The 16,633-nt window shown below is 38.2% G+C and overlaps 1 protein-coding gene across 1 annotated transcript in view; it reads right to left on the reverse strand.

Moving 5' to 3' along the window:
• PSMB7 (proteasome 20S subunit beta 7) overlaps positions 1–16,633 on the reverse strand; it is a 40,277-nt gene that overhangs the window by 19,463 nt on the left and 4,181 nt on the right. Inside the window, exon 5 of the mRNA XM_038374145.2 lies at positions 15,408–15,523. Within this exon, the coding sequence (XP_038230073.1) occupies positions 15,408–15,523 (116 nt within the window). The remainder of the gene's footprint in view (positions 1–15,407; positions 15,524–16,633) is intronic.

Below are 16,633 nucleotides of genomic sequence, written 5' to 3' on the forward strand. Positions count from 1 at the left end.
CTGACCCTTATTTTACCATATGCCATTTAAATGTCTGTTCTCATGACAGGTGACACTTACTTGAGTCCCAAATTTACCTCTAGTCCATACCAACTTAGTGTGGTCCTATTTTTATTAGTGTAAATTATTTACAGTAAAATGCCGAAGCATGAAAACAAGGTTATAGAAAGTGAGTTAAATGAATGCCAGAGTTTATATTTCCTGTCCCACTCCTGTGCCTTGCCAGGTTGCAGGGTGTAACACTAAATACCAAGACAATTAGAAAGAATAGATTGTTTTAATGAGCTGCCCTGGGATAGTCATTTTGACACATGGAGACAAGAGTACCAGCAATGGCAATAGCTGCTGCCACTAGGTTATTTTCCACGTCTACTTTAAAACAATTTATTATGCAGCATTTATTTTGAACCATTATTTTTACTTTGTACTTTGAAGAGTAACAGGAAAATAGACAAAATGGCAAATATGGAGCCAAGCATTTAATATCACATCTCTGATCCATTCAAAGATTGCACTACAAGAATACTGATGCAACAAAACCCCTCTTTTCCTGAAGCAATGTAATTGCAGGCTTTATACATAAATATGCACTTCCTACACATGGACAAAAAGCAGCTCAGCACTATTTGAAATTTTAGACTTGCTTTATTCAGAAAAGAGTGGATTCTTAGGAAGATACCATCTTGTCTGCACATGGCCCTGACAATATTTCAGGATGCTCTAGTTTAGGAGAGTGAATAAAGTTATCTACAATTTTTTACTCCAATTAAAATTTTTTTTGGCATTTATTACTTTTTAAAGTGTTTTGCATAGTACTATCTGTTTAGCTGGGTCACAAAGAAAGCCGTATTTTCTATTTAAAATGATTTGTGTACATCGCTTGACCAGCTCAATGGTTTAGCAAAAGAAAAAGACAGCGATTAAACAGTTTCAAATGAGGTGTCCTGCTGATTTTATCCAGTCTGCTGAATGTATAATGAAAAAGGAGAAGCTGAGAGTGACACTGTTGAGGAAATACAGACTACCTTATCTGAACCATTTAAGGAGGTCCAATTATAGATCAAATTTAAAGGGTAGAAACAGCAGATTTACAGACACAAATCAATGAACACAGTAATCCCAATGAATATGACAGATATTCCTGTTACAGAATATTGCTGTGGTTGAGGATCATTACCTTTACAGTACCAAATACATCACATCTAAAAGCAGTAGGCTGCTCCAAGTGTGTACTTGTATTACAAGCAATGACTATTCATTTAGGCCTTGGAGCAATATGTGATTCCATTTTTTTTAACAGTTACAACTGGAAACAAAAAGAATTTGAGGGACTGGCAGCAGAAGAGAACCATATAAACAGATATTGTCAACAGACAAAACAGCAAACAAAAGAAATTTCACTGCTTCTCTAACCAAGGGCAAAATAAATTGTGTTCTGGAATAGATATGGGACCCTATGTATAAATGAAGATGCAAAAGCAAAGCTAGTCTAAGTGAAATTATATGGAAAAGCAATTCTAACTGGAGAGATAAAGAGCCACATGGGGTATGGATCCCCAAACTATAGATGCCTCCTTAATTCAGAAACGGCCTTCTGCAAGCAGGATGGGAAGCCTACTGAAAATACCAGAAACCAGGATTTTAGAACTGCTTATACTAGGATCTAGGTGTCTTTCACATGATTAACAGTACGATTGCACAAAATATAAAGTTTCCAGAATATAAGTGTAAAAGTAATATTTCAAAGACAAGTTTATTGCTCTTAAGTAATATCATAAGCGAAAAATGTATATTCCTTCATTTTCTAAAACTTCTGTTAAAAGTCCCCCATTTTATATACCTTTCTTTTGTACATACACTTCCTGTGTATGCCAGTGGATACTCTTAGAGAAGAGGATAGATAGCTTTCTTAACCATCCACTTATTCTACATAGCACTTGTGTTGATCTCTTTCCAATTAGAATGGTTTTTCCTTATAAGCAATAATCTCAAAGAAAGCACAAACGGAACACATGTTGTCTTCCACTCCACCAGTTGCTTGGGGAAAAGAGATCCCAAAGACAAAAGCCTAAGTGAGTTTTCAGCCCAAAAGGTTCAGAATCCCAGGACAAGAACAAAGCAAACTTTTAAAGAAAGGAAAGTCTCTAGTGTTTAAAAAAAGTTACGTAACATAATAAAAACAATGCACAATTTAAATGCTCCTTAGAGTTTCCCCTTATTTATACTGGTGAAGATAACAAATAAGTATTAGATTTGAAATTCAAATTAAAAAATGAATTTAGTTTATCCCACACATAAAGAAGCTTTCAAAGAGGTGCTGAAAGCCTGCTAAATTCTGAGACCTGTATTTTTACATTAGTTAACCTACATACATCCACAAACAATGGAAGTCCATGAAGGTGCTAACAAAACTAGGAAAAATAGAAAGCAGAGCTTGGAGCAGGAGTGCAATATTTCTCTACAAATTCTGAATTGTACGTCCTGAGTTAGTAAATCCTGAGTATTTGTTTTATATTTACAGTACAGTTTTACTGCCTCACATTTAAAGAAAAGTGCCCTGATAGCAGGCTTACTGAACAGCCCAACAATATATACAACAACAGAGTTCAAGTCTTCTGAGGATATATGGATTTTTGAAAGATGGAGCTCAACAGGGACTTTGCGTAATATCTGAAATTTATAAATTGTATTTTTATGCTTATACTTGCAACCCAAGATTATGGATGCATTTTTAGAAGAGTAAATAAATACATTTTATTATTCTGCATTCCTCTAATAATCCAAATAATCCACTACTTGACTACACTGGTGTGAGGTACTTTGGAGAGTGAGCTTGATCCATTCACACTAAAAAAAAATGCATCAATTGAAACAGTTTAGCAAAAACTGCTTGAATTCTTGTGTACAAAATGATGGATTCAGCCATTACATGAGATGAGATGTTTGGCTGTCTATAGAGCTTCAGACCTGGCAGAACGCCAGCTATGGACAGTTGCTTCCAAGTACAGCTGTAGAACTTCCCTATCACACACCAACTTCCCAGTGGCTGTCAAATGTATGATCCAAACAAATCCACAATGTTCCAGGTATTTTGGAAGCCTTGGGAAAGTTATATATTATGACTGGCAAGCAGCCAATAAAAATCCATAGAACTAAGTGAAAGCTGGACATCCAATTTTTTTCATTGCAATGCCCATTGAAAGCACAGAAAAACCAACGTCCTAAGGGACTGTGGGTAGCCTATGTGTATGTGGGAACCAAAACTGTTCTCTCATTTATGTATTCTATATCCACCAAACAATTTCTAACAAGCATGCAGAAAGAAGTTAAATATTTTCCAATGCTAATGCTTGAAGAGATGTAAAAATCCTAACATTGCAAAATATAATCCATTACTGTCTATTAGTTAAGGAAAGAAATACAATTACTAGAAAAGGCACTAGGTAGGAGAAGTAGTATCATTAGTGGACCAATTTCTGACAAAATAAAAGGTATTACCTCGCCCGCTTTGTCTCTCTCATATCCTGGAAGCAACAGGGCTACAACACTGCAAATTACTAGAATTTCTGATGAGAACTTTAAGCAGGGGTCAAACTGGGCCAGTTCACAGAAACACAGTGAACCAGTGTGCTTCTCTGGTGGCTGCCACTTGTGCTTGAGATTTTAAGCTTTAATTTTAAAAAAAGGAGTTTCTAGCCCTCATAGTTGAAAAATAAACTTCAAATGTGAAACAAATGTAACTGGTATAGTGATCTCTGCAAGTACCCTTAAACAATAGCTCTAACAGAGATGGGAATGGCACCTATTCAGCTCAATGTTACGTTAATGATACAGACTATTGATCTTATCTGTAAACTAGGGTAACCCCTGATTAAAGTATGAAATTATTAGGCAATCATATTATAAACATCAGAACAATCTACTGGTAAGTGGCATTTCACTTGGCATCAGAAGAGGACATGCTAGGGATGTAAAGAAAACACCACTCATTTTCCCTCCAATAAAACCGCTGTCTTTAATGAATTGGAGACAGATTTTTCAAAAATTTTCAACACCCAGGAGCTGTCACTGGGAAAAGTTGTAAGCTGCTGGGAGTGGAGTACTTTTAAAAGACTGCCTACTTCAAGCAGGTGCTCAAATGGGAGCTGTGATGGGGTGTCCACCTCACACTTGCCCTGAAGGGGTTAACGAAAGCCAGATGGGCCAATTAACCTATTAGGCTGATGGCTGAGAAGAGAACCCTAATTAGGGGAAGCTCACCTGTGTGGGAACAGGTGGGGTTTCTACAAAGCCAGGGAAGTAATCTGCAGTCATTCCCTAGGAGAAGGAAGATATGCTTGGAGGCTATAGAGACAAGTAGCCCATGGTTTTTCCCTGGGAAGAGGGAGTAGAGAGGCTGGCAAACCCCACAGGGGTGCATGCTGGTATGGGAAGCAGCCAGGTTGGGGACTGAACAGACCTTCACTGCATATTCTCTTGGTTCCAGCCCAGGGACCCTAGTAGAGGTGGGCCCAGGTTCCCCTACCAGCACTGGGGAAATGGCACCAGCGGGGCAGTCAACGGGAAGACTGCCTGGGTCACTGTGTAAGTGTCAGAGACTTTGAAGGACTATACCCTGGAAGGGAAAACGTACAGTGACCCGGACATAAGGCTGAGTCATGAAGAGGCAGCAGCAGCTTGTGAAGCATGATAGGCGCTGCAGACCAAAAGACAGAGATGGAGTAATGGTGTGCAACCGCAGAAAGGGACATCGGCCTTGCAGAGCTAATCCCCAGAATAGCCAGGAGGCGGCGCCATCCATGCGGTGAGTGGAATGCCCCATCACAGAAGCCATTGGACACAACTTCTTATTAAAATCTGGCCATAAAAACTAAAAGAAGGAATGGGGCAAATTTCTAAGTGCACACTTAGTACAAGGGCACAAAGGGAAAACCAGCAACAGTTATGTTTGCCAACTGTAACAGCAACTTGGATATGTGAAATTCATCTGGAAACGTGCTCTGACTTTATATAGATAGCATCCAATATAAAATACCAGCAGCTGAGATTCAACCTCACTGATTATCAAAAGCATAGCTGTTCAATTAATTAATAATTGTCTCAAAGCCACTGAAAGGATTAATAAAGCAGTGTCAAACTTGGTAATTCAATGAATTATTTATTTCATCTCTAACTAATCTCATATTCAACATAATAATCATATTACATATTTGCTTTCGGTATGTTTAACAGCATCTCTTTCCTCAGATCCACACAGACACAAACACCTTTTCTTAAAAGTTATTTGAAAGCTGCTTAATTACCATGCTTAATTAATAAAGCAATCTTATAATGAAGAACAAGTTTTTCTAAAGTGCATTGTCTGGTCCATTTTAAAAGACACACACACTTCCAGATATGTAGACCTCAGAAGCACAGCTTCAGTCAGAAAGCTTCATCATATTAAACTAGTTTTTATTTCTATAAATGATCAATTTAAGAACTGTAAAAACTCAGTAAACATCAAAAAATACAATAGTATAGCACTTCCAATGATCTGTCAGCCCTAAAACACAGTTAACCTTGCACATGTTTTCCATAAGCATCATTTTAGGAAGATGCTTCTTAAAGAATTAGTAATTAACCTAACAGTTAAGCAAGTAACACTGTAAATTGCTAGACATGTTGAAACATACAAATAAAATTTTAAACTAAAGATTTGAGAGGTTAAAATCTGTAATAAAAAATTTTTAATCTGGTAATTAATATGGCCATGTGATCTAGCATTTCTGAACTCAAAACTGATTAATTTTTAAAACTGCTTTATGGAATGTGGCATTCCATTAGAATCTGCCACTAGGTTAAGAAACAACAACAACGGACTCTGTTGTAATGGAATTTTATGTTAGAATCACACTTTGTCCTTTACATAACCTAGGAGTTTTCAAATTGTCTTTGCAGCTAACTTTTATTTTAAAATTTTAGTATTTGCACTAAAAAAATCCAGATGTTGTAAGTTATTCCTCCACCCCTCCAGTTTCATAATTAATTGCAATGGCTTTTTAAAATCAGCTTAACTGGATCTTTTTTAGCAGAACTTTTACTGCAGAGAACTTCCTACTGCTTAACAGCAGTCCATTTTCAGCACCCAAGGACCTGTTTGCTACCTCAGTCTGCCACTCCGGAGGAGGTATTCAGCGTTGAGAGAGTAACATTTAGAACCTTCTAATCCATCAGTGTCAGGGCTCCCTGACAGGGCACTTATTCACACACACTCATTGTTATTCAATTTGCTGCTCATTCTAGGTAAAATTTCCTTGCTCTCCACAGCCCCATCGATTGGGATCATTTTTCAATCTGGTTCCTGGATCAGCGGCCTAGTCTCTCGGTGGTACTGCTTGCTCCGCAGGCTGACATTGCCAATGCATGAAGAGCTGATTTATGAATATAAAACAATGTTGGTACCAAGGGACTAGGTTCAGCCACTAGAGACCACTGGAATACATCTTACTGCTGCCGAAAGCTAAACTACAGACTTCAAGCAGTTTAATTTTATGCATGTATTTCATTATAAGTCTTGACTAGAAGCTTTCCTAGACAAGACAAGCAATCAGACAATCTTGCATCGTTTGCTGAAATCCAAATTTGTCCTTTGTCAGCATAAACAGTTTAATTTGATGCTTTCGCTCCTGAGTAAGCACTGAATTTCTTTTAAACCCTTTGCAAAGGAAGACACTCTGCATCCACAAAAGTACTTTTACCACTCACTACAGAAAAATCCATATTGCCCTTATATAAAACTATCCATGGTGACCAAAAAAATTTACCAGTTAATTCGTCCTAATTTGTCATTTGAAAACATTCTTTGGAGTTAAGTATGACAATGTACGTATTTTTTTTTTAAATTAGGCATTAAACAACAACAAAAAAACCCTTAAGTTCCAGATGAATCTGTAAAGAGAAGGGTATAGCCATCTCCATTACAAATACTATGCACATCTGACTCAGTGAACCAACCCCTATAAAATGGAATCTATTTGTAAACCATACAATGTGTGTACCTGTTCTAGGTACTGAGCAACCAGCTGAAACACCATAAACTTGGTTTCAAACACACAGCGTATGAAGACAGATTCATACTGTGCCATTTTTCAAATACTGATAACTGTCTTTGGTCTGTAATGAGGTTTCGAAGTTCCAGCCTGTTATCCCCAGCTTCGCACCCATCAGCCATATAATTACCACTACTCTTGACTTTCTCTCTCTCTCTTTCCTTCTTAAAGGCAGTTCACCCCAAACCAGTCAAATCTACCACTTCCTGCCAAGAACCTCGTAATCCACACCACTTCTTTCTGCACATCACAACACCACCACAATCTCTAGGTGTTATTTAAACGTTGCTACTATACAAGCTTTAACCAAATTTATTTTAATTAAGCATGGAACCTGTCTGCACAATGTGGACTAGACAGGGGGTAGAAACAGCACATTTGGTGCTGAGTATGGCAGCATACAGGATGTTCTTTGGTAAACTGGAGATTACTTTTTGCTTATGCTTTTAAATAAACCACAGAACTGTACATCAGAAAATGAAAAACCAAAAGAGAAATAAAATGGCTAGAACTGTATGTATATCTTATATGAACTGCTCCTGCTAGTTGATTTTCTTAAGTCACAATCTGTAACCCGTCTAGAGAACTATCAGACTTTAATACTTTTTAAAGCAAAAGTTCCAAAAGAAACCATAAATCGATAAAAGCAGATTGTATTCCAACACCACTAGTTCACTAATCAATCACTACCTATTTGCATTATGAAGTAATTTATGGTTTTATATTTGATAATGTATTGGTTTTAGAGCACATTATAAAATATAAAACCAAATTAATAATAATTTAATTCTATCAAGAGCTAGAGTAGATCATGACATCACATATAATACAACTGATTCATTAATTTTATATGCTAAGTAAACAATTTACCAGTTTCTAAGGTAATGGCACCATCTATTGGTCTAATACCATTTTAGCAGAATATCTGTAAATTAATCAGAATTCGCATTACAAACTGCACAATCCTGTTAATTTACAGTGTTTTACTTTAGCAACCTAAAAGGCATTTAAAATCCTAATTGCTAAAGGATCTGTGTTATAAATAGGGATGTGTTAGATGTTAGTTTTTTTTAAATGCATTATCTCTTTGTTTAATATATTAAATCAGTTCTTAAAGGCCATAGTCTTTCAAGCAATTACCTTGTAAATGGATGTGTGTGTGTATATCTCTCTCTCTAGCACTAATGAGAAACCCATTCTCAGTGATGTTTGAGAGAGGCATCAGAAGGAAAGCTTTTGTAAGTTGTCTAAAATCAGCTTATATAAAGGAGTTTAGAATGTATCTAGTTTTCACTCACATGGAAGAAAAAAATTAAAATTACACAAAAGTAATGATGAATCGTAGTGTTCTCATGATCACATTTTTGTCGCCAAATTATTCTCAAAGACACACTCTGCAGACACCAGAAATGTTTTTATAATCCAGTCAATAAAAGACTCTCTTCTACCTGTGTTCTTCAGTTCTAACAAATTAAGTAGAATGCTATGATGCCAATAAAAATAGCCCTATTATTCTTGCCAATTCAGTAGGGAATAGCATGGGGGGACAGGGGAGAGGAAAGAGGATGGCATGAGGGTCAAATGGATTGGTAAATAGGAGCTCAATTAGCCACAATCCCTAGTAAACATCCATTTTTTCAGCCCATCCATTCGCTAAGGTGGCATTCTGCAGAATGGGCAAATTATAATGAGAAACTGATGGATGCATATTAGGTGGTGCACGGAGAGGCACAGGTTGAGGTAGATATCCTAAAGTGTTATAACACCTCATTCTGGACAGAGGTACCACCCCAGACCTCCAGGGAAACATCAGTGATCCATTCCTTTGGTTGTCAGTGTTTTAGAGAAGCAGAATCTTTGGCCATTGGGGTCTGAGTCAGCAGCAACAAAAAAGTCATCCTGTTTCTAGACATAGTTGTTGTGGCAGCTGATTTTAAAGATATTCTAGCTAGATGGAAGTTTTTACTGAAGGCAGCCCTTTAAAACTTTGAAGATTATACCATAGAGTATTTTATATAATTGATATGAGGAGTCTGACAAGCCTGTGTAGAGGGAAACAAGTAACCTAATTTAAATTTCAGTTCAAACTTTCTCCATTTGAAACTCTTAGAATGACAAAAAGAAAAGGAGTACTTGTGGCACCTTAGAGACTAACAAATTTGATAAGCTTTTGTGAGCTACAGCTCACTTCATCGGATGCTAAATTTGTTAGTCTCTAAGGTGCCACAAGTACTCCTTTTCTTTTTGCAAATACAGACTAACATGGCTGCTACTCTGAAACCTGTCTTAGAATGACAGTAACCATACTAGAGATGAGGACAAATTTAAATACTGTAAATCGGGGTGTCAAACTCCTGGCTGGAAGGACAGATCCAACCCACTTGATACGTTTATGTGGCCTGAACATTACATTCAGATTCTGCAGAATCTGCACTTTCATCTAAACAAAAAAGCCCTCAACCTCCAAAATAAGGCCAAGAGTCAAACGATGCGAAGATGACTTCCTGAATCTGCAGAAAGCCTGAAATAATGGCTCTAGCAATGTCAACATTCTCAGCCACATTAATTTCAGATGAGCATTAACTATAAAGCCCAATCATGACACTACTGAAATACAAATTATTTGTACTTCATTACTTATTTACATTGCAGTCGGATAGATAATAAAGACGACAACTTTTAGTTACTGGCTAGAGGCCATATTTTCTATATTTGAACTTTGTGCAAACCTCCTATTAACATCACTAGGTGTCTGGTGTCGGTGCAGGGACCCAAGTAGTCCTAAATTTATCCCACAGACCATAATTCTAAATAGAATTCAGCGCTTTCCAAAGAATGAGTCTGACACTCCTGCTATAAATGCTCACTTAGGAGAAAGAAGGGGTGAAATGCTGAGATACTGACATTTCTGTGGCTTTACTTTCCACTATATTTCCATGCTATTTTCCTTCCCGTAACAAAACTACAAAGGTGACAGCCATTATGGGTCACCTGCAAGTCACAGAGCTTGTTAAATACTACAAGATTCTGAACACAGGGGTCCTCTGGACATGTCTGAATAATTAATAAATTGAAATCAATATACCTAGAAATAAAATCTTATCTAGATGACTTAGATAGATATCCCAAGGCTTCCCTGAGAAGGCATAATGTTTATTCTGTAAATTAGTATTTCCAGATTGTCTAATACCTTAAAAAGAAAAGGAGTACTTGTGGCACCTTAGAGACCAACAAATTTATTTGAGCATAAGCTTTCGTGAGCTACAGCTCACTTCATCGGATGCATGCAGTAGTTTTCTCTAAGTTAGTCAGTCTCTAAGGTGCCACAAGTACTCCTCTTCTTTTTGCAGATACAGACTAACAGCTGCTACTCTGACACAGCCGATACCTTAGTCTCCAGATAACTGTTTCTTTAAAAATAATTCTAGTCGTATTAAAAACTTGTAGAGGATAAATTGGAAAGTTCACACTGATCCACTTTTACCAATCCTCCTGCAAGAAGCGTCAGCAAGCCAAGAACTGGAGATAAGCAATCATTTACAACTTGGAAGCTAAGTCTGCCCAACAAAGTAGAGTTAATTAATAGAGAATTAAGAGAACACTGCCTACAAGGAATCTACCTAACACATTTTAAAATGATTCATCTGATTAGCCAAGACGCAGTAACTGGAGTGGGGATATCAAGTAAGCACAGTAATTTAAAGTGACCATAGGTGAGCCCCCACTATAGAAATGGTATTTGAGGATCACTTTCTACTACCATGGCAGAATACACTTTGCTTGCATTACCTATTATTTTATTATATAATACAGGTGGCCAGAGTGCATCTGAGGGCAAATACATAACTTTTATCAAGTAGCCCACACCCCAACTCACCTTTAAAAGAACATAAAGTCTAAATATATCTTCAATAGTCACACGTGTTACGTGGGGAAATAAAGATAACTGACTATACAGGGGAAATAGAGCACTAGCAACTACATCTGTTTCAAATACAGCAATCTGAAGTATTATAACAATAGCAGATACAGAATTTCCACGCTTAAGTGTGAATTTTAAATAGACAGTGTCTCTTTAACATGGCTAGCAGAGATAACAGGTTCCTGTGTAATATGCTCCATTTTAATCTTGTCAGCCAAAAATGGCATCTCTTCCATATTAACTATGAGTGCTTGAAGTCACTGTCTAACTTTATGGAAGTCATGTATGGCCCTCATGTCACTACCAACTGGCTGGTACAATCCTTTTTGGGCAAAAGTTTGGTTGCCCTTATAAGCATCTGAAGAGTCCAAATCTTGCCATCAGATTACTTTCCTGAATAATGGAATTATGAAGAATTTTGCTTTAGCTTCTCTAATATTAAATAGTCATTTGTTGTAATTCCTACTATTTTAGTAATAGTGGAGTGTAACACAATATCTGTGAATGCCCTAAGTTCCCAAGTTGCATTGGAACATTCCATAGATTTCAGCATTTTTCACAAGTCTTTAGATTTTGAAGCATCATAGAATTCAAATTTGGACACCCCAGGAAGTTTTCTTTTTACTTGACTGTTCAAGCATCTCTCTTCAGAGAAAGAGGTTACTCAAAATAAGCAATATTAAATGTGAAAAAACAAATTCTGAGTATTCCTCCAGGTTCTTCCTAAAATATTATTCAGTTTTAGTTCAGACAAAGGCAAAGCTAAACAGTTACTGCAGAAGAGCTTTGCTTAGACATGAAGTGCAAACACTGGTTGAGAGAGAGAGAATGACAAGCTCCTCTGAGCAAAGTCAATGAACAAAGGTTAGAGCAGAATATAGATTCTGTATTCTGTGATAACACAGTAACCTCCTAGTATACTCACTGGAGACATTTATATTTTCTTCAGCAACTTTATTTAAGGAGGTCTGAAAGTTAGAAGATAATACACAAGTTCCTTTTTATGGTTTGCAATGATGCTTTTTGCTAGTGAGCAAAACTGAGGAGTTGCAAGGGTAATAACCTCTGCACTTGCCTCCTACCCCTAGGATGGAGAGTCAAAGAATGGGACAAGTTGGTTTTTGTTTTTTTGTTTTTTTTAAGAAAGACAGGCACAATTCAGCCAAGGTGCACAATGATTGGTGTTCTGCTGCTGCAAAGACAACAGAGGAAACACAAAAGTTGAACATTCAACATCAATTATGCTCACACACCACGCATAGGTGAACTCCTACTATACAACTCAAAATTTGTCAAATTGCAGGTACGTCTCAGACATTTGGATAATGGGGGTTTACATGTATCCTGTTGAGGTCAAGATTTTTAAGAGGATGATCAACATTCACCAATTAGAAAAGAATAAAACATATCTAAGGGTACCTCTACGCTGCAATTCAACACCTATGGCTAACCCGTGCCAGCTGACACAGGCGCATGCTATGGGGCTGTCTAACTACAGTGTAGATATTCAGGCTCGGGCTGGAGCCCAGGCTCAGGGACTCCATGGGGGGGAGGGTCCCAGAGCCCAGGTTCCAGCCCAAGACCACAAGTAAATAGCCCTGTAGCCTTAATCAGCTGACACAGGCCAGCCCTGGGTGTTTATCTGAAGTGTAGACGTATCCTAAAAGCTAAGAGGATGTGCTCTAATGGCAAGAGTTGTCAATAGGTGGCCCAGATTTCCCTGGATTCCAGTCGTATCTGAGCAAGTGCCTCACTGCGTGATAGTAGGAAATTTATTTGACTCCACCATGGTACCCACCCTCCCCCCAAAAAATCAGCTGTAAAACAGAAAAAGCAACAACTTCTCTGATAACCAGGTGCTGTACCCAAGCAGGGCTTTTATATTTGTAAAAAAGGATACAAGGACTGGATGGCAAAATGCCTATAAATACTTTGCTATACATCCCTTGAATTTTACTTTTATTTGGTCTCCTAGATGCAATGGTACTTAATTCTTCAAACTCGGGACACAAAATTGTTATTTTATAGTTCCCATTTTCAGTGTTACATTCCTTAGTCCAAAATGAAATGTAATATATAGAGGGTTTCTGACTCAATTTTTTTTTCTTGGTATACTTCTCCCTCCCTCTCGAAAGCCCTGGATTCTTGAGGAACATCAAAGGGTGATCTTTCTGGTCTACAGACCCCTCAAACATTTTGAGCACACAGGCACTGTCACTGGGTGTGCACTGGCTATTTAAGGCAGACTGTAGATGAAGCATGACCCAATCCTGGCTAAGTGTGAAACAGGGGCCTTCTAGGAGATCTAGTCTTCAGAGGGATTCTGGGAATTGTAGGCTACCGAAATGCATGCTTTCTACCAAGAGAGATGGGGAAGCAGTTCAGGAGATGGTACGGACAAGGGCTGGCACAGAGGCCTGGGAGAAGAGAGAAGAGCTCTGGGAAGGGGTAAAGCATGAGAAGGAGAAAGCATGAGGTAATACAGAAATGATGTGGGTAGCAGGCCTGCTGCTGGCACCTGTTTAGGAACCCAGACTGGGGCTTCCAGCAAGGGTAGGAAGAAGTGCCCTGCTTCACTCCCTGGTATTAACAGGGGTGAGAATTGAGGTCCTGGGAAGGAACTGCTTAGACTGAGGAGGATCAAGAGACTGGCTAATCTTTCACAATGGAGTAGAAGACAGAGCTTGGGGAGGACCAAAGGATTGCATTATATTTAGTTTGGACTTTTCTGGTTGCCCTAGAACAGGGGTTCTCAAACTAGGGGTTGTGACCCCTCAGAGGACTGCAAGGTTATTAAGTGGGGGGTCTTGAGCTGTCAGCCTCCACCCCCAAACTCCTCTCTGTTTCCAGCATTTATAATGGTGTTAAATATAAAAAATGTGTTTTTAATTTATGAGGGGGATCACACTCAGAGGCTTGCTGTGTGAAAGGAGTCACCAATACAAAAGCTTGAGAACCACTGCCATAGAAGGAGAGAACATTTGTTTGGTCAGAGGGTTAACGCTACAAGAAAACGCCCCCATTCACTAACCTATCCACCAAAACCTCGAATCTCTGCACCAGTCAAAGGGAGACTACTGACTTGTAAAGGGAAATGGAAGCCTGGATGATGGGATGCCAGACTAGATAAGTGATCTTGTTATTACAGCCCAGCAAATCTGCGAATATCCGCTTTATATCCATGGATGTGGATATCTGTTAACCATGTTTGAGGATGCCAGAGTGGATGCAAATACAAATTTTGTATCCACACAGGGCTCTACTTATTATAGACCCGTTTAGTGTATGTTTTAGAAAAGCCTTTTAAGTTTTAGCTTTCATGTGGTCCTCAATGCTTTAGAAGATTTGATATTTAAATAGATACTGCACACGGTAAGAGATGAAGAGCAGACAACCCAGGAGTGGAAATCTGTGGGGAAAGTGAGTTTCAAAGAATGAGGATATTAGGTGCACACAGAGGGATTTTGTTTTAGGTGCAGAGCTACATGAAAAAACATGAGACGTTACGATGGCCAGAGTGTGAGGAGGAGTATATTTGAATAAAGTTGACTACATCAGCCTTACAGGTCATTTCCCCAATAACTAAAACAGCTTATAAAGTAATTGAGGACTCCATCTAAAATGCAATTAAATGTATATCATTTTCTTCAGACTTTCAGTTGCAGAAAAATACTATAAAAGAGTGGGATTGAACAGTCTTAAAATGGTAACGGTTAAATGACTTGAGGTGGCAGTCTATAAGGCCAGTTACTGACACTAGAATTTACAGTGAACACTAAAGAGAGGGACTGCTTGAGAATTTCTGTTCCTTACCATTTTCAGAAACTCACATTAATTAAGCTTTTATCCTATCAAGACAGGGAGAAGGCTACACAGAGATCACTTCGCTCATCAGTGAAATGCAGACACTTGCATCTGGGGTGGAACACAATTGCTATTTTGCAGTGTAGAAACACTGCACAAAGATTTCAGACACTAAGTAAGGCATGTTTACTCCACTGAAACCACCAGGGAAACAAACATGAGAAGGAATGTAGTTACCCAAGTTGGAATTTGGGCAAGACAGAAGGTTAGTAACCCAATTCTTACAAATAGAGCCATGGATTCTTTATTTCAAATGGCCAGTAAACAAGAACAGTAGAGATTCTACATGTCAAGTCTGCTGAGGAATCCATGTAGAACATTATCTAACACCAGCTCTTCTACAACTCACCATATTTTTTTTGGCATGAGAAGCTACAGAAGTGGTTTTGAAACGTAGAACCATCAGTATCTTACAGAGGCTCTTTCTTGTTCTGAACTCCTGACACCACTTACGAATCACAGAATTTAAATTTGTAAGAAATTCAAGCACAAGCATTTCAGTTAGCAGGCAATGTAGCAACATTACTCACCCATAGTGACATAGGGCAATTTGTCAGTTGATCCATGGGGATAGATGCTGTAAAGGTGGGGTCCAGACACATCTACTCCCCCTAAAACCAGAGCAGCACCAATGTAACCTTGATACCTGTTGAACAAAGTACAAACATGAATTTAGACATTGATAAACTTAATTTTACTTTAACATAACACGTGCATTCTAAAAACTGAAGTACTTTTTCATTATTATAACAGGTTGTTTCTCCATGCATAATAACCTAAATGTTTATCTTTCAAAAACATGCCAGTCCTATTAGCCAATATTAAATACAGACACCTTATCTGATCTAGTTAATCTCCTCCCCCCCCTTTTTTTTTAATCATTATTATACAAAGAAAAAATAACTGTGTGGCTACCTATCAGGAGCGCTCTGCAAATGTTAGCAATATGTGATCACTCGAATTAAGAAAAATTAACTCTAGTGCATAGAAAGGTACTGTAGTATTAAACCACCATCGCCTGAAACTGGAGAATAAAAATGTTCAGCTGCAGCAAATGTGCTGGATCTCTTGACTGGCACACTTGCTGTGCTAGAGCACTACTATCCTGTGCATGCCCTTCTTTCGTTAATGGAAAGAGAAGCCAAAAAGTTAACTTTTTCAGGTCTTACTTGAAGAATCGTAATTCCTGCATTTGAAACAGGTTTTTATTTTATTGGAAAGAGTTTAAAATGCAGGCCCTTCTCCACCTCTATTTTTAGTCTTTGGTTGGTCCAAAGATCTGGATTGCTTTTAATGACCATCACATGACAGCCCGTTGGAACAGCCAAGCTGGCCAACAGCAAGCTGCCAACCTGATGACCTGAATTACTGTAACTCATCCTGACTCCAGATCATTTGGTTTCATGGAATGTTTTTTTTTTTTCCCTCTTCTTCCTCCTCCTTCTTCCATCCCAGACTTTAATTTTCTGGGAACTTTCCCGATTGCTGGAAACTTTTTTTAATCACATGCACATACTTCATTCTTTCACCTTCCACCCACCCACAATTTACTTATGGAAAACACTGTATTAAAATAACATTGGCACGGTGTAAAAAAAAGTGATGGAGAACATGCCCTCAGTCTGTTTAGCCTGGAAAAACTGGTAATGTGGTTTAAATACCCACCCCCCAAAACAATGCTTGATTCTGATGGCAAACCCATCAATTGAAACTATTTTAAGATGAATGCCCTACAATTTCCAAGTGAAACATTGTA

Source organism: Dermochelys coriacea, chromosome 16 (genome assembly GCF_009764565.3).
Source record: "Dermochelys coriacea isolate rDerCor1 chromosome 16, rDerCor1.pri.v4, whole genome shotgun sequence".
Lineage (NCBI taxonomy): Eukaryota > Metazoa > Chordata > Testudines > Dermochelyidae > Dermochelys > Dermochelys coriacea.